This window comes from Neoarius graeffei, chromosome 2 (genome assembly GCF_027579695.1).
Source record: "Neoarius graeffei isolate fNeoGra1 chromosome 2, fNeoGra1.pri, whole genome shotgun sequence".
NCBI lineage: Eukaryota > Metazoa > Chordata > Actinopteri > Siluriformes > Ariidae > Neoarius > Neoarius graeffei.
In genome coordinates, this window is record NC_083570.1 from 101,468,474 (window position 1) to 101,491,622 (window position 23,149).

General features: G+C 41.3%; 1 protein-coding gene across 3 annotated transcripts in view; it reads left to right on the forward strand.

Moving 5' to 3' along the window:
* The window catches only part of LOC132882073 (sodium bicarbonate cotransporter 3-like), a 118,942-nt gene extending 109,536 nt beyond the window's left edge, over window positions 1–9,406 (forward strand). For all 3 annotated transcript variants that reach the window (XM_060915303.1, XM_060915301.1, XM_060915302.1), the window contains exon 25: window positions 5,979–9,406. In XM_060915303.1, coding sequence (XP_060771286.1) covers window positions 5,979–6,063 — 85 coding nt within the window. In that variant the 3' untranslated portion in view covers window positions 6,064–9,406. The remainder of the gene's footprint in view (window positions 1–5,978) is intronic.
* The last annotated feature ends 13,743 nt before the right edge of the window (window positions 9,407–23,149 follow it).

Consider the following 23,149-nt stretch of genomic DNA (forward strand, 5'->3'; position numbering starts at 1 on the left):
GAAATGTCACATTCAAGGTCATGGATTTTCATAGGACTATAAGCTGACAGCTGATGATTGAGAAATATTACCATTATCAACATATAGGTATAAAATAAGTGCTGCCGGGCGAGGTTTGTTTTGCCTGGAAACACTTGTTTTGGATAGTTAATAGTTTATACACTTGTGGTCAGAAGTTTACATACAGTGACATGAATGTCATCTTGGATATGAATGTCATGGCAATATTTGGGCTTTCAGTAATTTCTTTGAACTGTTCTTTTTCTGTGGCAGAATGTATAGCATGCATCTTTAAATAAAAAAAAAAACTAGAATTTGGTGCACAAGTTTTAATTTTCTTTGGGTTTTCTGAAATCAACACAGGGTCAAAAATATACATACAGCATGCCTAATATTTGGGTAAAATGTCTCTTCACAAGATTCACCTTGACCAAACATTTTTGTTTATCATGAACAAGCTTCTGGCAGAATTCTGGTTGGATATTTCACAACTCTTCATGGTAGAATTGGTCGAGTTTAATTAAATATTTTTTTTTCTTGACATGGACTCGACTTATAAGCACGGTCCATATATTTTCAATAGGTTTGAAGTCAGTACTTGTTTTAAGCTTAATGTTAGCCTGCTTTATCCTCCACAACCAGCTCTGATGCATGTTTGGGTTCATTGTCCTGTTGTACCTCTCAAGTCGCAAGTCGTGTTCAAGTTTCTGATGGTTTATGCTGAAGAATTCTGAGGTAGTCCTCCTTCTTCATTATTTCATCCACTTTGTGCAATGAACCAGTTCCACTGGCAGCAAAACAGCCCCAGAGCATGATGATCCTACCACCACCACCAGCTGGTACAGTGTCCCTCTGTACATGGTGGTCATTGTGGCCAAACAACTCAATCTTTGTCTCATCTGACCATGCAGCTATCCTCCAGAAGGCTTCTTCTTTGTCTGTGTGGTCAGCTTCAAACTTTAGTTAAGCTTGAAGGTGTCAATTTTGGAGCAGGGGGTTATTTCTTGGATAGCAGTCTTTTAGTCCATGGTGATCTGAACTGTAGACAGTGATCCATCAGCTTCCAGTTCATGGCAGGGCTGTGCCATGGTGGTTCCCAGGTCATTCCTGACCATTCAAACCAATTTCCTTTTAGCTGAGGGTGACAGTTTGGGTTTTCTTGAAGCTAAGTGGCTTGGAAAAGTGACTACACCTCACAATAACTTGGATACAATTGTTTGAACAGATCTTGGAACTTGCAGTTGTTTAGAAATGGCTCCAAGAGACATTCTGGAGTTGTGTATATCTGTGATCCTCTTTCTCAGATCTGGACTGAACTCCTTGGACTTTCTTGTTTTACTGTGTGTTGGTCAATCCAATGAGTGCTGTAAACAAACCCTTTTTATGAAGGCACAGAGAAGCTACCAGCTGTAGTCAATCATGATCACTAACAGGAAGTTAAGAGACCTCAGCCTTGGCAAGATAAGAGACATTTTGGAAGTTTCAGCCCCTCTGAATTAATAATCTAAGTGAGCATATGTAAATTTCTGACCATGCATGTATCATTTTGACCCTGTGTTGATTTCAGAAAACCCAAAGAAAATTAAAACTTGTGCAATAAATTCTATTGGTTTTTTTCTCTGAATTTTTTTTTAACTTCAGAGGAATTACTGAAAGCTCAAATATTGCCATGACATTCATATTCAAGATGACATTCATGTCACTGTATGTAAACTTCTGACCACAATTGTAGCTTTTTTTTTAAAGGTTTTTTTTCCTAGAGTTTCTACACAGAACCTTCAGGGTTCTCTCAGACACCTCTGTCGGACCAACAGGGAACGGGTTCTTGAACAAGATGGTGGAGCGCATTGATTACCTCAGAGCTTTTGTTTTGTTATTGAAGATATTTGTTTTTGGTCCATTACTAAATCCCTTCAAAGATTACAATACATTCAGAACGCTGCAGTGAGACTCATCTCCCATACCAAACGATCTGCTCATATCATCCCTATTCTTTCTCAGCTTCACTGGCTACCTGTTCTGTCCCGAATTAAGTATAAAATTCTACTACTCACCTTCAAAGCCCTCCATAACCTAGCTCTTCCTTAAAGCCTCGGTCACAACCGGCCATACGTGCTCCTACGGCCGGTCTACGTGCAAGAAACGCACGGAGGGCGCGCGTGTGACGTGCTGATTTTCAAGCCGTAGACTGGCCGCAGAGGTTCTTTGTCATGTCAAACAAACTCTATGGGCACTTACGTTTTTTTCAGGTTGCAAGACAAACTTACGGCCAACGTGCGTCTTTCTCCATGAACAAAAAAAAACCGCAGCAATTTGGGAAATGCCAAAAATCGCACGTTAGTGCGATTAAGTTAAACCTCAGTATCATGGCTGAAGTGCCCTTGAGCAAGGCACCTAACCCCCAACTGCTCCCTAGGTGCTGTAGCATAGCTGCCCACTGCTCTGGGTATGTGTGTGTGCGCTCATTGCTCACTTGAGTGTGCATGTGTGTGTTCACTGCTTCATTGGGTTGAATGCAGAGGAGGAATTTTACTGTGCTTGAGTGTATATGTGAGCAAATAAAGGCTTCTTTAAAAGCTTTCTACTTCTAAACTTTCCACCAAAAGGACACAATAGGTCTGAGTTGACACTGGTGCTTGGACCCCTAAATATAATAATTTTGATGATGTGGGATGTAATTTCCAGCACTGTAAATAACAGACCCCTGGCCGTGCTTCATACACCCCACTTTGAGAACAAGTGATTTTTATAATGAATAAAACACTTGAGAGTGTGCTGTTACAGAAAAATAATCAACAGCGGGGTGGCGTGTTGCAGCCTGATACAAAATGCAGTTATTTTCACCACCTTGAAGTTGACTATTTTCCTATGACTGCATGTCCTGAAGTGTTTTATTACTCTTATACCACTGAAATTTGCCAACTAATACAATATTTGAATTTGTTATACGAATGAATGATGTTATACTTTTTTATCCATTTATAGCTACCTTTAATGTATTGGAATGCTGGCAAAACAGGTTAGTTCCTGTTAGGCTATGGCCACACTACAGCTCACGATGCTTTGTGATGGGTTATCAATGAAAATGAAGCATTTGGTAGTGATGCTTCTCCAAGCTTTGGGAAGTATTCCCAAACCAATCTGCGAGTATTTGCCACATAGTTTGCCAATGAAAACATCGCCATAACCACCAAATTTCAATCCATGCATTGAATTTTTTTGCAATGTTTTTGGCCACTCACGAGACGGAGACACCAATAAACAACTCATGAAGCTCAGAGAACATTCATCATGCATTGCATGATTGGTGGCAATGCTAGCAATTTTTCATCGCCAAGTAGTTGCAAGCCCATCCCAAGCTGTAGTGTGACCTGTAGCCTTAAGGCCAATTTATGCTGACAACGCAGTCCTTGCAGATGGTGTCGCAGATGGCGTCTGCGTAGCTCCCCCACCTTCGCAGACGCTCTGCGCGCACCTCCCAAAAATTGTGACCACCGCAGAAGCCTCGCAGACAGCGTTGCAGACAAGAGGGGTCTGATTGGTCCACTCTACATCTGCTGTACACGCACTTCCGCTTCCCTACTTTCCCGGTTTGTTTTGTTTTCACGACTGCCATTTTTAAAAACACAAGCGAAGATGGAGCAGCACGAAGAGCGGTTGATCGAGGAAGTGAGGAAGTACGTACATCTATACGACTCCAGTTCTAGTCATTATAAGTAACCGGAGGATAAACACTCCACTAACCACACCCACCAACTACTCCTAGCGATTTCGTGACTTCACTCCCCCTTGCGTTGTGGCGGTGAATAACATCGCGCACGCCTATTACTCCCCGCTCAATGATAAATTACAACTGTCTGCGAAAAGCTATCTGCGAAAGCCTTGTCGCAAGAGCATGCAGAGGCCCTTAGTGGTGTAGTCTAGACCACCTAAACCGAGACCAAGGCAGGACCAAGATCAAAGTCTAACAAGACCAAGACTTTGTGGGGTTGAGCTCAAGTCAAGACAAAGACCAAGGCAGGGCAAGACTGAGTCAAGACCAGGGCGACACAAGTGTATGTGAAGGGGGGTGGCAGCTGTTAACAGGAAGAAAAATTTCAAATTAGCAATGAGTCATGTTATCGGTTGCATTTGAAGCAGGAAATTTTACATCCAATCACAGGAAGGATGTTAACAAATAAATCAGATGGTGCACAGTCAATTTAATGAAATCCTTGCAGTTGTGTCAGTCTTGGACATAGAGGACTCAGGATTTTATTTCAAGACCAGTGAAGTCCACGAGACTGAGTAAAAATGCAGTCAATTCCGAGACGAGATCAAGACCTTCAAAAAGTGCTCTTGAGACCGGTTTCGAGTACTACAACCAAGACCAAGTCATGACCGAGACTAGAGTGTATTGAGACCAAGACCAAGGCAGGGCGAGACAGAGTCAAGAGCAGGACCAGACCAGTGTGTGTGAAGGGGGAAGGGGTGACAGCTGTTAACAGGAAGAAAAATTTCAAATTAGCAATAAGCCACGTTGTTGGCTGCATTTGAAGCAAGAAATTTTACATCCAATCACAGTAAGGATGTTAACAAATAAATCAGACAATGCACAGGCAATTCAGTGAAATCCCCACAGTTGTGGTCTTGAAACAAGATCAACCGTGAGCTACTGTTTACTTACGTATCTGCCCGCTCTCGCTTATATCAGAATGCAAGCAATTGAAGGAACAGGACACTTATTATGAATTTTGACTTCAACAAATAATTAACCCTGAAACATGTAAGTAAAGAGCAGTGTCTCTCCCCAGGGATTTCAAACAGCATCCTGGTAAACTGTCATTTTGAAACAGCATTTTGCTTCTTGAAATAGCGTCAAAATCCACCCTATATGTTTCGTAAATGCATTCAGTCAGTAAACAGGAAGTCGATGTGGGACAGACCTGAAAATGGTATACACGATATAGAACCCCAAGCTGAAGCTCGATACCAAATATCAAGCGGTTACGATTTGTAGTTGCTGAGAAAAATGTTACGAAAATTTTGTAAATCCATGCTATACGTTTCATCATGCATTCAGTCGGTAAACAGGCAGATGATATGCGACAGACCTGAAAATGGTATACACGGTATAGAACCCCAAGCTGAAGTCTGGTACCAAGTGGCCATGATTTGTGGTTGCTGAGAAAAAGGGTGTTTCAGACAGACAGAGGTAAACCAGCATACCCCCCCTTCGGAGCGGGGGTATAATAATTAAATCCCGAGTCATTTCTGTCTGAAACTGACACAAGGCAGAGTAAAAATGCGGTTGATGACCAGATGAGACAAGACAGAGACCTTCAGAAAGTGGTCTTGAGACCTGTCTCAAGTCCTACAACACTAGTTCCTGTTATCATGTTTTGCAGTTAGAACCAGTCACTCCTGCATGGTGAAATCCATTTGCTGGAGTTAAGACAAAAAGCTTTTTCAAAGAAATAAAATAAAAAAAAATTGTCATGTTACAGAAAAAATGGAAAGTGTAAAGGGTTCGCGAGTGCATTAATATAAACCTGTGGTTGAATTCCACAGGAAGCTTCTGTCAGAGCTGCTGCTAGAGAAAATTAATCAACACCTATACTGACCAATTGGATTTGAGAATTGAGCTGCTCTGTACTGTGTGATACAGTAGATGTGTACAGAGTTCATTTAGGTTTAAAGCTTACATTCCATCCTACGAGTGAAAGGTGTAAATACTGTAATTCTGAGATGACACCAATACACTGGTACTGCTTAAGCATTCATAAGCCATTCTCTAAAACTCTTGTTTTATAGTGTGTGTGTGTGTTGACCTGATCATGGATATAACTGACAAGATGAACAAATGCTGTGAATGGAAAGCTGTTGTATTACACACAGTGAAGAAGAGCAAGAGCGTTCCCCCTCTATGTGTACTGAGACTCAAAATGACTAATCTTTATCTGATCTCTAGAAAGTGTGATGATCTGTGTGTGTGTTAGTCAGGAGAAGGTGGCGTGTGCTAGGCTGAACGTGGAAGCAGTCTGGGGTGGAAAGGAAGAGTCGAATATAGAGACGGCGCTCTAGGGCGGAGTTTATTCCTTCACCTTTGGAGCCATGCCTACTCCAACGCTGGAGCCAAACAGCTCATAATCAGCAACTCAATCCTGGGCTTGAGTCAGCGGTGCCAACTGGAGGACTGAGAGAGCAGCCATGGGGGAGAGAGCACAGTGTGTCCCCTAACTCTGAGGACACAGGAAATACTGTAATAACTTCTTTATTAGTCTTCTTAGTCAGTTTTTTTAAATAGCAGTTGATGCATTTTGTTTTATTTTATTTATACAGTTCATTTCATTGAATCCATGGAGGTGTAGTCAGACAGCAGGTTTTAATGCCTTCATCACTGACTGCATAACATAATGAGCAGATCTCCATTCGACAACTAATCAGCAAAATTGATCGAATTTGATCCAAGTAATTGGCAATGAATTTCATGATGAAGCACGCTGTGCTACCTCACGTAGCAAAGCTGTTTGATTTCGGTCATGGTTGCATTGTTTATTCTTAACATAAACAATATAGATGATGTTACAAGTAGTCATCAAGTTGCCATCAAAATATAAAAAGTGCAGGGAGTCAATCCCCCCCCCCAAAAAAAAATCGAGTTGGTTCCCTGACTCCGTGATTCCAAGTATTGAAAACTAGGAGTCAAATCTGAGTTGATTCCTCAAACTGAAAATGTTTCACCTCACGCAAATGGAGCAAGCATCATGATTCAAGCATCAGTGTGTTCATTAGTGAGACAGGTATTGCATTTGACTGTCAGAATTGAACAAATCATGACCTGAACTCCAGGTAAAACCCAGTCTCAATGATTCAGACCATTGGTGCAATGGTTACACTGATGTATAGTTGCGAAAAAAAAAAAATGTACAGAACCAGAAAAAAAAACAAACAAAAAAACTTTGATAGAGACTGTGACTAAAGTCTCAGTAATTTACGCTAGCGGTTACAAACCGGGGTGTCTGGTCGACGTACTCTATAGATCCGGAACGGCAAGAGAGAGAGAATGACGCTTAATGAGGAAAAGTTGTACCCTGCCGCCCTGACCAAAATAAAAAAAACGAGTGCTCTGAGAGCACAATATCCCCCGCTGGCAACTATGCCATAACTCTGGTAAAATGTGACTGAATTGAACAAAATTGCAATATGCGTTTTACTGACATATGACAAAGAATCCTGTCAAGTTCCGTGAAATTCCTCAAAAATTGTGAGAGGAGTTGATTTCAGAAGGTGAGTTCCCTTCCCGGGACGGACGGACGGACATCGCCATGACATAATCCCCCTTCGGGCCTCTCCACCAATGGGGGATGATAATTTTTTTGCCAAATTACATGAAATTCCTCCAAAAATTGTGAAGGGAGTTGATTTCAGAAAGCAAGCACACCTTGATGAAATTGCCAAAAGTACAAGTTTGTTAATAATCAAGGGCATAACTCTGGTAAAAATTTGCCCAAATTAAATGAAATTTCAATATGCGTATAACTGTCATATAACAAAGCTTTTTGCCAAGTTTGGTGAAATTCCTCCACAAATTGTGAGAGGAGTTGATTTCAGAAGAACGTACACCCTCATGAAACTGTCAAAGTACAAGTTATTTAATCAAGGGTCAAAATGCTGGTAAAAATTCACAAATGAAATTAAATTGCAATATGCGTATTACTGTCATATAACAATGCCTTTTGCCAAGCTTCGTGAAATTCCTCCAAAAATTGTGAGAGGAGTTGATTTCATAGAAGGTGCCCTTCCCGGGATGGATGGATGGATGGATGGATATCCCCACAACATAATCCCCCTTCGGGTCTTTCAGCCAGTGGGGGATAAAAAAAAAACCCCTGATTTTAAAAAAAAATCATAAAAATTGAGAGTTATAACTGATTGAAAAAAAAATTCCCATTTTTCATGGATCATTCTGGATCAGTGATCCAGATCAGCACCAAAAGTCATACCAATGTACACTACCGTTCAAAAGTTTGGGGTCACCCAGACAATTTTGTGTTTTCCATGAAAAGTCACACTTTTATTTACCACCATAAGTTGTAAAATGAATAGAAAATATAGCCAAGACATTTTTCTGGCCATTCTGAGCATTTAATCGACCCCACAAATGTGATGCTCCAGAAACTCAATCTGCTCAAAGGAAGGTCAGTTTTATAGCTTCTCTAAAGAGCTCAACTGTTTTCAGCTGTGCTAACATGATTGTACAAGGGTTTTCTAATCATCCATTAGCCTTCTGAGGCAATGAGCAAACACATTGTACCATTAGAACACTGGAGTGAGAGTTGCTGGAAATGGGCCTCTATACACCTATGGAGATATTGCACCAAAAACCAGACATTTGCAGCTAGAATAGTCATTTACCACATTAGCAATGTATAGAGTGGATTTCTGATTAGTTTAAAGTGATCTTCATTGAAAAGAACAGTGCTTTTCTTTCAAAAATAAGGAAATTTCAGTGATCCCAAACTTTTGAACGGTAGTGTAATTCAGCCCAGAGGTATTCTTCACGTGAAATTTGGTGATTGGTTTAACTGATTAACTGGAAAAAAAAAATCATATCCCTATATTAAAATAATCTTAATCATTAGCAGCTCTAATTCACAGATACTCACAATATGGAGGAAAAAAAATCTAAAAGCATGTTTTGCACATTTTGCATTCATGCAATACTATTTCAAATGGGCCATCCTTTAAAATGGACGGGTTACTATTCAGGTTTTAAACATCTGTGCCTTGGAGAAGTGTGGAAGTGGAGTTGAACAGCAAGAGACCGAGATATCGTTCAATAATAATAATAATAATAATTAATAATAATACTTTTCCAGACGTGTGTATAATATATATTGTATTACTCCAAAGATTATATAGAAGTCGTACCCATGTTCTGTGTTCTTCATAGTTCATTATGTTTAAAAAGCGCTTTCCTTAGTGTGAGACCCTATCAGTGTGTTCCACCACTAGTGTGTGTGCCAAGTAATTTTTAAATGTTCTTTCCTGAATTGTCATCCCTGTTGCTTTTTGTGCATAAATGTTTTGATATTGTGTGTTTGTCTGTCACTGTATACCGTTGCACACACTGTTCATGCAGCTTGGAGAGTTTGGATACGCGGGGGGGAGAGAGAGAGAGATACTACATATATTTGTGCAATAATAATAGTTTGTTTAAAAAATATGAATACTTTTTAAAAAATATTTGTGTATTCTGTATAGTTGGGTTTTTGTCACTGTCACACAGATGAAGAATTTGATCAAAACTCTAACTCCTTGTTCTTGTGCATAATTTACAAAACACTTCAGAGAACATTTTTTTATTTTTTATTATTATTTTTAAGTTTTTCATTTTGGTCAAATTTGTCATAATAAATATAGTACAATCGATACATCAAGTCTGATGGAGTTTCATTTTTGTAGGATTAAAAAAAAAAGTCAAAAATTACACTGATATTTTTATGCTTTCACAAATCAAATCAATGCACTTAGGTACGAAATGTCCGGGTGAAACGAGCTGTCAGTTTGCATCTTATACTTGAACCAGCTTTACACATTTATGGTGTTGAGTCATGTTCAAAACCAGAGTCTCAAACCTGTCGCACTCTAGTGGTTTACACTCCGACAACTGGTTTCTGATTCAACCAAATGTTTTTATTTTACACTGAGAACATAATGATGTGGCGGCACGGTGGTGTAGTGGTTAGCGCTGTCGCCTCACAGCAAGAAGGTCCGGGTTCGAGCCCCGTGGCCGGCGAGGGCCTTTCTGTGTGGAGTTTGCATGTTCTCCCCGTGTCCGCGTGGGTTTCCTCCGGGTGCTCCGGTTTCCCCCACAGTCCAAAGACATGCAGGTTAGGTTAACTGGTGACTCTAAATTGAGCGTAGGTGTGAATGTGAGTGTGAATGGTTGTCTGTGTCTATGTGTCAGCCCTGTGATGACCTGGCGACTTGTCCAGGGTGTACCCCGCCTTTCACCTGTAGTCAGCTGGGATAGGCTCCAGCTTGCCTGCGACCCTGTAGAAGGATAAAGCGGCTAGAGATAATGAGATGAGATGAGTTATAAACAGTGTCGGTATATTAGTTTTTGGACAGTTCTAGCCGAAAGTTTTGTATAAATCCCAAAATGAGTTTGACCCGTCTTTCCCTTGCATGTCATATGTGTACTTGAATATTCCAACCTTTCAATTATATAGTCCTGTGCAAAAGTCTTAGGCACATGTAAAGAAATGCTGTTGACCAAAAACAGCTTAGAAAATAATGAAATTAAATGTTTCAACATTTAAAAATACTATAAAACCATAATCAGTAAGCCATAATAAATGAAACATAGTCGATATTTGGTGTGAGACGACCCTTTGCTTTAGTCTCAGGTCCAGTGAGTGCAGTTTGATAAGGAAATGAGCTGTAGGTTTTACTGAGCATCTTACAGAAGCAGCCACAGTTCTTCTGGACACTTTGACTGTCACATTCGCTTCTTCATTTTGCACCAAAGCCCAGTAACCTTCATTATGTTTTCTTTTTTAATCTGAAAAGTGCTCTCTTATGTAACATGCTGCTCAGATACAAACATCTCATCTCATCTCATTATCTCTAGCCGCTTTATCCTGTTCTACAGGGTCGCAGGCAAGCTGGAGCCTATCCCAGCTGACTACGGGCGAAAGGCGGGGTACACCCTGGACAAGCCGCCAGGTCATCACAGGGCTGACACATAGACACAGACAACCATTCACACTCACATTCACACCTACGGTCAATTTAGAGTCACCAGTTAACCTAACCTGCATGTCTTTGGACTGTGGGGGAAACCGGAGCACCCGGAGGAAACCCACGCGGACACGGGGAGAACATGCAAACTCCACACAGAAAGGCCCTCGCCGGCCACGGGGCTCGAACCCGGACCTTCTTGCTGTGAGGCGACAGCGCTAACCACTACACCACCGTGCCGCCCAGATACAAACATTTATTTCTCAGGCATGAAAATGGGTCAGGGGTTGAAAAGGTGAGAAGGGTGCGCACGCGTGGGGGTTGGGTATTGTCGGGCGACGGGCGTTGGTGGTGCAGAGGAGGTACTTCCGGTACACTGATGTATCGCAGTTTGGACGTGAGCAATCAAAGCATGGCTGCCCTTGTTTGCATAATTTATGTCCTTGTGGCAGAGGACACACCTGGCCAATCCCTCTCTGTCAATTTTCTTAAAGAAATCCCCAACATGAAAGGACACCTCTTGTCCCTTCACAGATACCTTGCCCTCCAGCTTAAGCCAGGCCCACTTCCAGCTGCATTTAATGCCTGCATCCAGCTTAACAGCTGCAGCGTCCTCTTCCCCTAACACACTCATTCTAAGGATAATGTTTGTATTAGTGCAAGTGGTACATCAGTATCAACTGTAAACCACTCTCTACTGTTAGTCCGTGACCTAGAGGGGTTGGTCGTTACCGAAAAAGTGGCAAAGGCTACCATACCTTTTCTGAAAGCTTGGAGTCTCAGCTTTTCAATGATGTATGATGGCCATCTGACAGGAGTAGCTGTTTTGAGTTATCACACATAATGTAAACTAAGGTTGAGAAAATATTGTGTATAAATCAAGCAGAACACGGATATTGCCGAAATCTATATTGGACATATTGGAATATTTTATTTTGTTATGTTTGGCATCATTTTAAAGGGGAGACTCTGAGCTTTCATTTAAATCCTTTTGTGAGCATTTTAGATGAGTACAGCCAACCCTGGAGCTCTTCAAACTTTTAATCACACACATTTTCCTTCCATTTCCGCCTAAGTCATCCTTTGTCTTTTAATTCTGTGGCACCAGGGAGCACCAGAAAAACAAAATCCAAACACTGAAATACTGGCATGACCCTGAGGATTCAGAAAATGTACCATTTACCCATATTATCTGATTTGGAGGGGGGATTTTCAGTCTGATAACAGACATGGCGTTTTTTCAAAGACAAAACAGTAGTGTACGATTCTAATTTGTTGACATGTCGAGTTGAAAGTCTGAGGTAAAACATTTTTAGAAAAAGTTGTTATTCAGCATTTTGAGATATTTCAGAGGGTCCTTAATACATGTCCACCACATATAATTTATATCAGGTCCCAACTTTCATTTAATTTACATTACAAAATGAATACAGTGTTCTGCTTGATTTATACGCAATATTTTCTCAACCTTAGTTTACATTATGTGTGATAACTCAAAACAGCTACTCTTGTCAGATGGCCATCATACATCACTGAAAAGCTGAGAATCCAAGCTTTCAGAAAAGGTATGGTAGCCTTTTCCACTTTTTCGGTAACTGTTTCCATATTTTGAGGCCCTGGCTCACGGTCTATGTGTTCACACCAGAAACTACTAAAGCTTTAATGGCCAGGAGTAGGCTAGCTGACTTAGAATGGTGACAAAAGCTACAGCAGCGACTAAAAATAATATCAACATAACGATTTACACAACAGCTTTAGTGGCTTTTGGTCTAAACACACGGCAAGCCTTTCGTGACACACTCTTCCCTGTTGTCTTCTCTCTAATTTCGCGCAGAAAAAAATTGACGCCCCATCTTGTCAATGGATGGAGCCCGGGCAGTAAATGCGAGACGCCCGCTTTCGCTATTTTAGATGGCTCAAAACCATTACGTTTTAATGAATCAATAAATAACAGTGTAAAACAGTGGAGTGTAAAAAAGACCAGGGTTCACAAGTTTTTATTTTGTCACAAAAGGCTTCAAGCATGGGCCAAAGCATAGGCTAACAAGTTTTAGAGTTTACCACTTCACCTTCAGCCTTTTCAGCCCCTCACGTGAATATTATCCTCACACGTCCCTGAAATACCAATTACAGAGATAATAGAAAGAAGTTTGTGTTTCTTCTTTTATGTTACCGTTAACTACACAAGCTTTAAGCTAACTTAATATCTGGCAAACGGGAGCTATTATTTTCACCAGAGCTTCGGCTAGCTCTGGCAGCGTTCAACGCAAGCTGTAGCGAACGGCAGTAACTTTGTTATACCGCACAAAATATGAAAACGATTGAAACCATTACTCACCAAATTCAATCCGCTGGTAAATGCAGGTAAATGTGTAAGTTACGCTCTGGTCTGCCTTGTCCCAGGCCATCCTTAAAAAAAATCCGTTTCCTGTCCACCGGGTGAGCAAAAAAAAATTTTCAGTCGGGAGGGAGGGATTTTTATTTTTAATTTTTTTTTATTATATATGGATGGATAAAAAATCGCAATGCTGTGTTTGCTTTTTCTTTCAGTACTTTTTTTATTACAAAAGCAGACACATTTAATAAAATGACAGTTTAATCAACTGAAACTTGTACAAAAACTTTAAGTTAGCATTTTAAATGCTGACTGCAACATTTGCAAAACTTTTACAAAGGTACTTAAAATGTCCAACACATGGACTTTTTGTAGTTCTAAATCGAGCGTTAGGCCTAGTTCGGATGAAATTACACTATTAAAATGATCACTGAATGATTTGTTTTTCTGAATCTTTACTATTTTGTTGTTCGCTAGAATACCATTTTGCGATTTCACACTTAAGCAAATGTTTGAAAACTCCGGATCTCCTTCCTTCCTGGTGGCGGACATTTTTTTTGTGCCGCACGGCGCATGCGCAGAGCTGATTCGACAGGGCTTTCCACAAGCACCGGCTGCGGCTACACAATTAAGTCCAGCCAGCTACTTTAATGACTATTTTTGTAGCCCACAGGCTCTAAATATTAATTTTCGATTTTTATAAAATTAAAATGTTTATCTAACGGACTGACAATAATGTCAAACTGAACCGCACTCATTTAAGTTGTGATTCGTGCTGTTTGTACCGATAATAACCACAAATTCCCCGCAGACTTCGTTGATCAGGGGAGAGGAACTCATCCGCGGCCCCGACATGCGGTGTGTGCGCGCGCACTCGGCAGAGGCAGTATGAGCTTTAGTGGAAAGCCCTGGGAATGCGTAAATGTCAAGTTCGAGTTTAGATTTATGAATCCGAAAAAAATGTCGAAAAACCGGCGTTAAAAAAAAAAATTTCAGCCGCACAAACGGCACTCACCCGGCCGGTGGACCGGAAACAGAACATTTTTTAATAATGGCCCCAGGTGGATATGTCCTGCTTCTCGTTCTCACAGCTTTGCAATTCAACCACAGGCTCTCTCCATGCACTCCAAGTACACGTGAAGAGTGTGCGCATGATTGGAATAATGGAACGCAGTTTGGCATATGATTGGTTCTCGGCAGCGAAGCAGCCAGGAGGATTTACTGACCGTCCAAGTGTCATTTAAAGGGCCGATTTCTGAAGTGCTCAGTTTGCGTATTAAGTCAATCATATGATAATTAAAAAAAAAAAAAATCTCCCGACCCCGACACCCCCCCTCCAAAAAAAAAATCTCCTCGGATCTACATGATTCGCGTAGGTCACCCTTTTTGACTTCAAAATGGCGAATTTCGCCGAAAGGTGAGAGATTTTCATGCCTGATTCTGTAACATTTAATTTTGTGCTGAAAACAAATGTTTGGACTCTAAAATGTATGTCATAAAATAGAACTCTATAAAGTTTGTATGAAAAAAAAACCCCACAGGGCCTAAGACTTTTGCACAGTACTGTACATATTTAACAAAATCCTAATCAAAAGATGCAAAAAATATTTTGTACTTTGCTTTCTTAATTTCTTGTACAAAATATGGGACAAACTATAAAACCATAGCTTTTGTAGAACTCTAACCCTACATTCACACCAACCGCGACAAGAGCGTCAAAACAGCTGGAAGTGATCAGTTTTCTCTGTGAGCCAGCGTCTCTTGGCAGCGAGATTGTTGGCAGTGTGTCTTAGGCAGTGGAGCGTCAGAATCAAGTTGAAGTCCAGGTAACTTTATGGTAATGAGATTTGACATGGCTTGGCGGCAAAGAAAGGAAGGAGAGGGACAAACAGACAGACAGAAGGAAGGAAAGAAAGGGAGGGAAGGAAGGAAGGACTGACAGACAGACAGACAGAAGGAAGGAAAGAAAGAAAGAGACAGACAGAAGGAAGAGGGAAGGAAGGGAAAGAGGGAAGGAAGGAAAAAAGACAGACAGAGAAGGGAGAAAGGAAAGAAAGGGAGGGAGGGAAAGAAGGAAAAAGAAAAAGCAGGAAGAAAGGAAAAGAAGACAGACAGACATCCTTTTTTGTCTGAAAGGGAAGGAAAGAAGGAAGAAAAGACAGACAAAGAAAAAGAAATGAAAAAGACAGACAAAGAAGGAAGAAAGGGATGGAGGGAAAGAGGGTAGGAAGGAAAGAAAGACAGACAGACAAAGAAAGAAGGAAGAAAGCAAAGAGAGAGAAAGAAAAAGAAGCATGGGCCAAGGCATCAGAAACGGTAGGTGTTTCAAGTTGGTGAAGTGTATAATCCACCCATCCACCTGCTGTTTGATGCAGTTCTGTAATCAGCCGATCCCTTGACAGCAGCACAATGCATCAAATCATGCAGATACAAATCAAGAGCTTCAGTTAATGTTCACAATGTTCAAACATCAGAATGGGAAAAATTGTTCTCAAAGTGTGACTTTCTTTCACTGTGGCACTGTGGGTGTTGGTTTGAATCAGACGGACTGGTTTGAGTTTTTTACTGAGATTTTATGTGATAGACCGACACAGAGTAGCACATAATTGTGAAGTGACATGAAAATGATAAATGGTCTTCAAAATTTTAAACAAATAAAAATCTGAAAAATGTGATGTGCATTAGTATTCAGCCCCCCTGCATCAATACTTTGTAGAGCCACCTTTAGCTGCAATTACAGCTGCAAGTCTTTTGTGGTATGTCTCTACCAGCTTTGCACATCTAGACACTGAAATTTTTGCCCATTCTTCTTTGCAAAATAGCTCAAGCTCAGCCAGATTGGATGGAGAGCATCTGTGAACAGCAATTTTCAAGTCTTGCCACAGATGCTCAATGGGATTTAGGTCTGGACTTTGACTGGGCCATTCTAACACATGAATATTCTTTGAACTAAACCATTCCATTGTAGCTCTGGCTGTATGTTTAGGGTCATTGTCTTGCTGGAAGGTGAATCTCCTTCCCAGTCTCAAGTCTTTTGCAGCCTCCAACAGGTTTTCTTCCAGGATTGCCCTGTATTTAGCTCCATCCATCTTCCCATCAACTCTGACCAGCTTCCCTGTCCCTGCTGAAGAAAAGCATCCCCATAGCATGATGCTGCCACCACCATGTTTCACAGTGGGGATGGTGTGTGCAGGGTGATGAGCAGTGTTTGTTTTCTGCCACACATAGCGCTTTGCATTTAGGCCAAAAAGTTCAGCTTTGGTCTCATCTGACCAAAGCACCTTCTTCCACATGTTTGCTGTGTCCCCTACATTTCTTATGCCTGTCTTTCAGCAATGGCTTTCTTCTTGCCATTCTTCCAAAAAGGCCAGATTTGTGGAGTGTACGACTTATAGTTGTCCTGTGCACAGATTCTCCCACCTGAGCTGTGGATTTCTGCAGCTCCTCCAGAGTGATCATGGGCCTCTTGGCTGCTTCTCTGACCAGTGCTCTCCTTGCTTGCTCTGTCAGTTTAGGTGGACGGCCATGTCTTGGTAGGTTTGCAGTCGTGCCATACTTTTTCAATTTTTGAATGATGGATTGAACAGTGCTTCTTGAGATAAACTGTGGATGGTAAAAGAGAGCAATTGGACTTACTTGAAGATTCTTGAAGACATTTCACCTCTCATCCAAAAGGCTTCTTCAGTTCTGTCTGACTAGTAGGGAGCATCAGGTATTTATCCTCTCATGGATGAAAAGCTCATCTAAGGTGTCATTGAGTCATCCTGTTGGTGTGGGTCAACTGCGGGCTGGTTGTGAACGGCCTTGAGAGTCGTTAGGATGATCAATGGAATGCTAATTCTCTCTGTCCTCCTGTGAGTCACTGAAAACAGCTGGGTTTTGGTGTGCATTCAGTTGTCTGGGAAGTGTGCCAAGGACTGCATTGTAGGTGGCTGATAAATGATGTCTTAGACCCTCACCTCTGTTCAGTGATGGCCATTCCAGGTTGACAAAAATGGCTTCTTTAACTCTTCACTCATACCAACGATCCTCTCTGGCTAAAATGCGTACGTTTCAATCCTGAAATGAGTGTCCTTTGTTGTTAAGATGAAGGTAGACAGCAGAGTCCTGGCCTGAGGAACTGGCTCTCCTGTGTTGAACCATGCACCTGTGAAGCGGTTGCTTTGTCTCTCCAATATACGAGTCCGTGCATTCCTCACTGCACTGAATGGCATACACTACGTTGTCCTGTTTGTGTCTGGGTATTTTGTCCTTAGGGTGGACCAGTTTCTGCTTCAGAGTGTTACTGGGTCTGAAATGTACCAGAATATTGTGTTTGTAGAAGATCCTCCTGAATTTCTCAGATAGACCAGAAATGTAGGGAATGACAATGTTCTTGTGTTTGTTCCTGTTATCCTCCTTGTCTGTTCTGTTCCTTTTTCTGCTCTTGAGGAAAGACCAGTTGGGATACCCGCAGTTCTGAAGTGCTTTCTTGATGTGATTCTGCTCCTTCTCTTTTCCCTCTATCGTTGTAGGGATATTCTGAGCCCTGTGTTGCAAGGTCCTAATGACCCCCAATTTGTGTTCCAGTGGGTGGTGAGAGTCAAAGAGTAGGTACCGGTCTGTTTGTGTGGGTTTCCGGTAGACCTCGACGCTCAGGCTTCTGTCTTGTCTAATGTGTACATCACAATCCAAGAAGGCTAGATTATTCCCACTGACGTCCTCCCGAGTGAAGTTGATGTTAATATCCACTGCATTGATGTGCTTAGAGAAGGCTTCCACCTCATGGGTTTTGATTTTAACCCAGGTGTCATCCACATATCTGAACCAGTGGCTGGGAGCAACTCCTGAAAAAGTGGTCAAAGCTTTATGTTCCACTTCCTCCATGTAAAGATTGGCCACAATAGGGGATACCGGTGAGCCCATGGCGCATCCATGCTTCTGTCTGTAGAAACTTTCATTAAACTGGAAATAAGTGGTAGTCAGGCAGAGGTCAAGCAGGGTGCAGATCTGGTCCGTGGTGAGGTTCGTTCTATCCAATAAGGTGCTGTCTCGAAGGAGTTGTTTTCTAACAGATTCAACAGCTTCTGTGGTGGGAATGCAGGTGAACAGAGAAGTGACGTCGTAGGAAACCATGGTTTCATCTGCGTCTAGTTTGAGGTCTGCAACTTTAGTAGCAAAATCTTGGGAGTTTTTGACGTGATGTGGCGCATTCCCAACAAGAGGAGCCAGGATAGTGGCCAGGTGTTTGGCAATGTTGTAAGTAACAGAGTTTATACTGCTGATGATAGGTCTGAGTGGAGCTCCTTCCTTGTGAATCTTGGGAAGTTCGTATATGAGAGGAACGGCTTCCCCAGGGTACAATCTGTAGTACAGAGATCGGTTGATGGCTTGGTCCTTTTCTAGTTGTTGCAGGCAGCTAACAACTTTCTTTTTGTAACAACTTGTGGGGTCCCACCTCAAGGTTTCATAGGTGGTAGTGTCGCTGAGGAGACTGGTCATCCTGGAGTGGTAGTCCACTGTGTTTAGCAACACTGTGCATCTCCCTTTGTCAGCAGGAAGGATGGTGATGTTCCGGTCTCTTTGAAGCAATGTAAGAGCCCTCCTTTCTTGGATGGTGAGGTTGGAGGGGGGTGCTTTCACACTGGACAGAGCAGCTGATATCTTCAGTCTAAGTTGTTCTGCCTCTGTGTTGGTCAGATTGTTGTTTCTGATGGCTGACTCTGTGGCTGTGATGAGGTCTACCACTGGTATCCGCTCTGGTGAAACTGCAAAGTTAAGTCCCTTGGATAGAACATCTTTCTCTGGTTGGGTGAGTACCCTGTCGGATAAGTTCTTCACCCATATCTCTTCTATGTCCGGTTGTGTAGCCTGGTCAGATTTCTTCCTCCAAGTCAGCACTTCTGTCTTGCTGGAGGAGGTGGTTTTAGACAGCAAAGTTTGAAATTTCCACATCTGTCGTTCCTTGCCTTTGGTATGTTGTGAAATCTGTGCCTTCTCAGTGAACTCAGAGACTCGTTCCAAAACTTCACTGGGAAGAAGTACTATCAATTCTTCAAACATCAGTTCAGTCTTGTTCTGGAGAGCATCGATGGTGAAATGTACTTGCCTCACTCTCTCGTTGAGAAGCTGCTTCTGGGCTTTCTGGAGGATTATTTCAGCTCTGTGTCCTTTGACCGTTGAAAACAGGCATAGGCTAGTGGGGATAATGTTGGATTGTTGGCATCTCAGGGGAGATGCCGACAATCCCAACTCTCGAGGCCGTTCACAACCAGCCCCCAGTTGACCCACACCAACCGGGTAACTCAATGACACCTTAGATGAGCTTTTCATCCATGAGAGGATAAATACCTGATGCCAGTCAGACAGAAATGAAGAAGCCTTTCGGATGAGAGGTGAAACGTCTTCAAGAATCTTCAAGCAAGTCCAGTTGCTCTCTTTTACCACCCACAGTTTACCATAACCTGGATGACTGAGAATCTTCACAGACATGCTTCTTGAGATGTTCAGAGCTTGGGATATTTTTTTATAACCTAACCCTGCTTTAAACTTCTCCATAACTTTATCCCTGACCTGTCTGGTGAGTTCTTTGGTCTTCATGATGCTGTTTGTTCTTCAGCGTTCTCTAACAAACCACTGAGGCCTTCACAGAACAAGTGTATTTATGCTGAGAGTAAATTACACACAGTAGGACTCTATTAACTAATTAGATGACTTCTGAAGGCAATTGATTGCACTGGATTGTATTTAGAGGTATCAGAGTACAGGGGGCTGAATACTAATGCACACCACATTTTTCAGATTTTTATTTGTTTAAAATTTTGAAGACCATTTATCATTTTCGTTTCACTTCACAATTATGTGCTACTCTGTGTTGGTCTATCACATAAAATCTCAATAAAAAAACTTTTAAGTTTGTGGTTGTAAGGTGGAAAAATGTGAAAAAGTTCAAGGGGTATGAATACTTTTGCAAGGCACTGTACCCCAAAGCCGTGAGTCCTGTGCTCCAAATTGCGCATGCCGCGCGTTTGAGTGAGCGGGACAGGGAACTCTCGGACTGCCATCTTCCTCTCTCTGGCTGTTAGTTTAGTGAGTTATAAAACAGGTTCATTACTTGAAATGTTGTGTGAAGCTGTTGTACTGCACTTTATTGTGTTTTTTTTTTTTGATGATTTTATGGATTAAAAACATTGAGATGATGAACCATCTGAAAGTCTTTTTTGTGGGGTACATCTTACCTTCTCCGAATAAGTAATGGTTACTAAGTGATATTAATTACCTTTGATTAGTAATTATCAGGTATTACCTACTAGCAAACAAGAGATAATTTTACCCAATTTCAATGAGAAAGTATCTGTTGAATAGATGCATAAATGTGAGGTCAATTTTACCCAATTTATTTAAGTATTTCATAGCTTTTTATTTCAGTTATTTTATACTCAATATATGGAATTAAAGCTACCCCAAACAAGTCAATGCAAATTGTTACCTCAGATTTATTGGATAAATTCTATAGGTTATTTTTTTCAGTGTACAGTTTACACAGAATGGTGCGAAAAACACCTATTGGAGTTGAGTGAGCGATAGTTCTGTGCGTGGAAACAAACACCTTGTTGATAAGAGAGGTCAGAGGAAAATGCCCAGATTGGTTTAAGCTGCCGGGAAGGACATGGTAACTCATATAATCACTCTTGACAACCGTGGTGAGCAGAAAAGCATCTCAGCATGTAACAGCAGAACAACACATTGGGTTCCACTCTTGCAGCCAAGAACAAGGATCTTAGAATCAACAAGTTCCTATTAAAGTGGCAGCGGAGTGTATATTTTGTGAAAATAGGAGCGAATTGTATCCTAACAAGTACCAGAGAATGCAAGAGTCTTGGTTATTTACTTACCTTCAGTTCAAAAACATCATGTATTATGAGACAAGAGGTGCATGATGAAACTATCTGCAGGCAGTGGTGGCTCAATGGTTAAGGCTCTGGGTTAGTGATCTGAAGGGCTTCAAGCCCCAGTATTGCCAAGGTGCCATTGTTAGGCTCTTAAGCAAGACCCTTAACCCTTTCTGCTCCAGGGGTGCTGTATCATGGCTGAACCTGCCCTCTGACCCTAACTTCCTATACATGAAGAAAAATTGTACTGCGCTGTAATGTGTGTGTGACAGTCATGGGATTGTTAACCAATTAAAAACAAAAAAAAAAAGTATTTTAATATTAATATATTAGCTACCAGTTGACGTGCGTTTGCTTTGCCACCCTTTGAAATATAGTTCTCGCGGCGTTTGGTGTGAATGTAGGATAACCATAGATATTTTAATTAGCTTGCTGACTCGGATGCTATGAGAGAGCTCAGAGGAGAAATCACCAGACTGCTTCAGCCTGACAGGTAACTTAAGTAACCACTTTTTACAACCGTGGTGAACAGAAAAGCATCTCAAAAACACACAAGAAGAAGGCCACATCAGGTTCCAGTCCTGTCAGACAAGTGGGTACAGGCTCACTGAAACTGCACAGATGAAGATTGTAAAAAGTGCAGATGTTTTTCTAATCTTCGACTTGTGAACCTGTGCCCACTGTAGCTTCATACTGTGTCCGAAATCACTCATTTATTCACTATTCCCTACTCACTATATAGGGAATTACTATATAGAGGACTATATAATGAGCTCATTGGTAAAATGAAAAAACACTTTCGGGCACTACTCCGCTGCGCTGTTATTTACATCATTACTGTCGCACAATTAAAACGTGCCAGGTCAGTTGGCTGGTGGGTTTTCAAAATAATAAATACATGCATGTGTTTTTGTGATAAATCCATATTATAACTGAGCGTATTTCCCACATTAATCAATATAAAGTACTTTGTGTCTGCTGCATCTTTCAGTTCTTTTAAATCAAGGCTGAATACTTTTTCTTCTTTGCTGCTGCCTTTTATTAAATCAAATTTAAATGTCCCTGAACCCCACTTTTTTCCTTGTACAAAGCAACAACCATTATGTTGATTGACCATATGTTTACAAACCGTAGCTGATCCAAAAGGCCATAAATTGATGGAAAAATCGATAAGATCAGCCAATTTTCATGGAATCTGCCGAGACTGAACTGGAAGATCCCAAAGGGGTGCATGACATCACACGTGTAACAAAGATCCAGGTATCAATTTCTTTCCCGTGCGCAGCAGCAGTGGTTAGACCAGTCTCAATATGGAATCATGTTTTGGAGAGAATTTTGATAGTGATTGGGATTCTTATCATGTCGGATGAAGGGGCAGATTGTTATCAAGGATATTCCAGGGTTTCTTTTCGAGTCCCTGAGATGAGAAACAGATGCCAGTTCATGACAGTCTTCATCTGTAGCGCGCACGAGATGAAGAAATAGATAGATAGATAGATAGATAGATAGATAGATAGATAGATAGATAGATAGATATGTGCAGAATGCGGTGGTTACCTTTCATCATATTTTCCTGAACAAAACTAAAAACAAATCGGAGTCTTGCAATATTGAAATCTGAGAGCATTTAACACGTTTCAGTTCATAATTTATGATGATTGCACACATGCATTTTTCTTCCTGTTAAAGTGCATCAGATATGATAAGATCGGATGTTGTAAGTGTGTAAATGTTGCTCATAATCCTGCGTCTGGTGCAGTGTGTGTGTGTGTGTGTGTGTGTGTGTGTGTGAGATAATAGGCGAATCCATGAACTGTCCAAATGTCAGATCAAATGTCATTTATTAAATAAATGGATTTCTTTGTTGCGCCAGTAATTCCCATGTGATCATTCTGGTGGCGATGAACACTTGATGAATCAGATTTATTATTAGTCGGCAACACGAAACCTGCCCGCTGCGTTTGTACAAATCTCACCCACTGTTGCTTTAGGTTAATGTCATTTCTTGGAAATTTGTGAACTGAACGTTCTCTTGTATATGGATTCGAACATCCAAACGCAACGCAGCACTTTCTTTCACATCGTTATTTTTGTAAGAGTCCAACAAAAATATCCAATTTCAGCGAGTAAATAAGCACGGAGTCTGATGAATGGAAATGACCCAGATAACCATGGTTCCACACGTGCCGTCGTGCGAGATTAGCCCTGAGAACAG